The 1699-nt window shown below is 62.4% G+C and overlaps 1 protein-coding gene across 1 annotated transcript; it reads right to left on the reverse strand.

Moving 5' to 3' along the window:
• Window positions 1-708: 708 nt before the first annotated feature.
• On the reverse strand, window positions 709-1695 carry AURANDRAFT_6527 (hypothetical protein; the record flags this gene model as incomplete). Its single annotated transcript, XM_009044343.1, has 2 exons — window positions 709-1137; window positions 1378-1695. Coding segments are annotated over 2 exons (747 nt in total), but the record flags the coding sequence as incomplete, so codon positions are not given.
• Between the last annotated feature and the right edge of the window lie 4 nt (window positions 1696-1699).

The raw sequence follows: 1699 nt of genomic DNA on the forward strand, positions 1-1699 counted from the left end.
GGCGGCTTCGTTGTCGGCGTTCTTCCACGTGAGGCTGTTCAGCGCGCACGCAGCCATCCGCTTGACCGCGTCGCTGCCGTCCCATTCGAGCGCGACGAGCGCAGCGACGCCCCCAGCCTTGGCGATGGCGACTTGCCGTTCTTCGACATTCAATGCGAGATTCGAAAGCGCGGCCGCGGCGTGCTCCATAGCGACGTTGCTGGGACCGTCGCTCAGACACGCGACCAGCGGCGGAACGGCGCCGGCTTTGGCCATACAGATCCTGTTTTGATCTTCTGTGGAGATATTCCGTAGCGCAGCAGCGGCATGCTCCTTGGCAATTTTGCTACCGGTGCTCAGAACGGCGAGCAGCGGCGGAATGCAGCCCGCTTTGACGATATCGACCAGATGCTTTTCGGTCGCGGACGTGTTTCGCAAGGCATTCACTGCCGACTCCGAGCTGACAGCGCTACCGCCCATCATTGCAATAATCGGTGGAAGCGCACCGAGCGCCACGACGGAGTCTATGACGTCGTCGCTATGCAAGAGCATGTTCCGCAGCGCCATGCAGGCTTTCGTCTTACAGTCGGCGTTATCGTCGCGTAGAAGGGCGACGAGAGGTGGATGGGCGCCGGCCTCGACGCAAGCGGCTCGGCCCGCTTCACAGCTGCTTATTTCCGACAATACCCACGCCGCATGTAGCCGCGGTGTGTCGTTGTCGTCGCGTAGCAGAGCGACGGATGGCGGAACCGCGCCGGCCTCGAGCATTGTAGTGACGCAGTTCGGTAAATATACGAGGAGGTTCACCAGCGCCGCCGAGGCCCACTGATTGGCCACGCGGCTGTTGCTCGGGCTCACGATGGCCACCAGGGCAGGAATGCCGCCGGCCTCGACGATAGCGACCGCGACGTTGGAGATCCGCGCGAGGTTCGCCAGCGCCCCGGCCGCCTTCTCGAACGCCTTCTCCGTGCCGAAACCGCTGACGCTCAGCAGGGCAACGAGTGGAGGGATGCCACCGGCCTGGTGGATCACAACCTTGTTCTCATCATTCACGGCTAGATTCCAGAGAGCTCCCGCGGCGCGCGACCTGGCGGGGTCGGGACCGTCGCGCACCAGGGCGACGAGTGGAGGAATTCCGCCAGCCTGGTTTATGGTAACCTTGATCTCGACGTTGAATGATAAGTCATATAAAGCTCCCGCAGCGTTATCCTTCGTCCCATCGTGCTCGTCGCTCAAGAGATCGCAAAGGAGCGGAATGCCGCCGGCCGTCGCAATGTCGATCTTGCAGTCGTCTTTCACCGCGAGGTGCCAGAGTATCCCGGCGGCACTCACCTTGTTGATACCGTCGCGTAAAGCAGCGATGAGCGGCAAGATCGCACCGGTCGCCGCGAGGGTGACCTTGCATTCCTCGTTCTTGGAGAGATTACACAGGGCCCCGAGCGCCTCAAACTTTGCGTTTTTGCTCCCGTCGCGCAAAAGGGCCAGAAGCACCGCGGGTCCGCCTTCCTCGTTAATGGTCACTTTGGCAGCATTCGACAGTGAGAGATTCCACAGTGCCGCAGCGGCTTGCGACTTGCCGACATCGTTACCGTTCTTGACGAGCGCAACGAGCGGCGGAATCGCGCCGGCCGATGCAACGGCCAGCATGTTGTCCTCGTTAAGACTGAGGGTGCGCAGCGCCATCGCGGCCTGCGCCTGCGCGTTGGCGCTCCCCGCGCGC

This window comes from Aureococcus anophagefferens, assembly GCF_000186865.1.
Source record: "Aureococcus anophagefferens unplaced genomic scaffold AURANscaffold_262, whole genome shotgun sequence".
NCBI classification, from domain to species: Eukaryota; class Pelagophyceae; order Pelagomonadales; family Pelagomonadaceae; genus Aureococcus; species Aureococcus anophagefferens.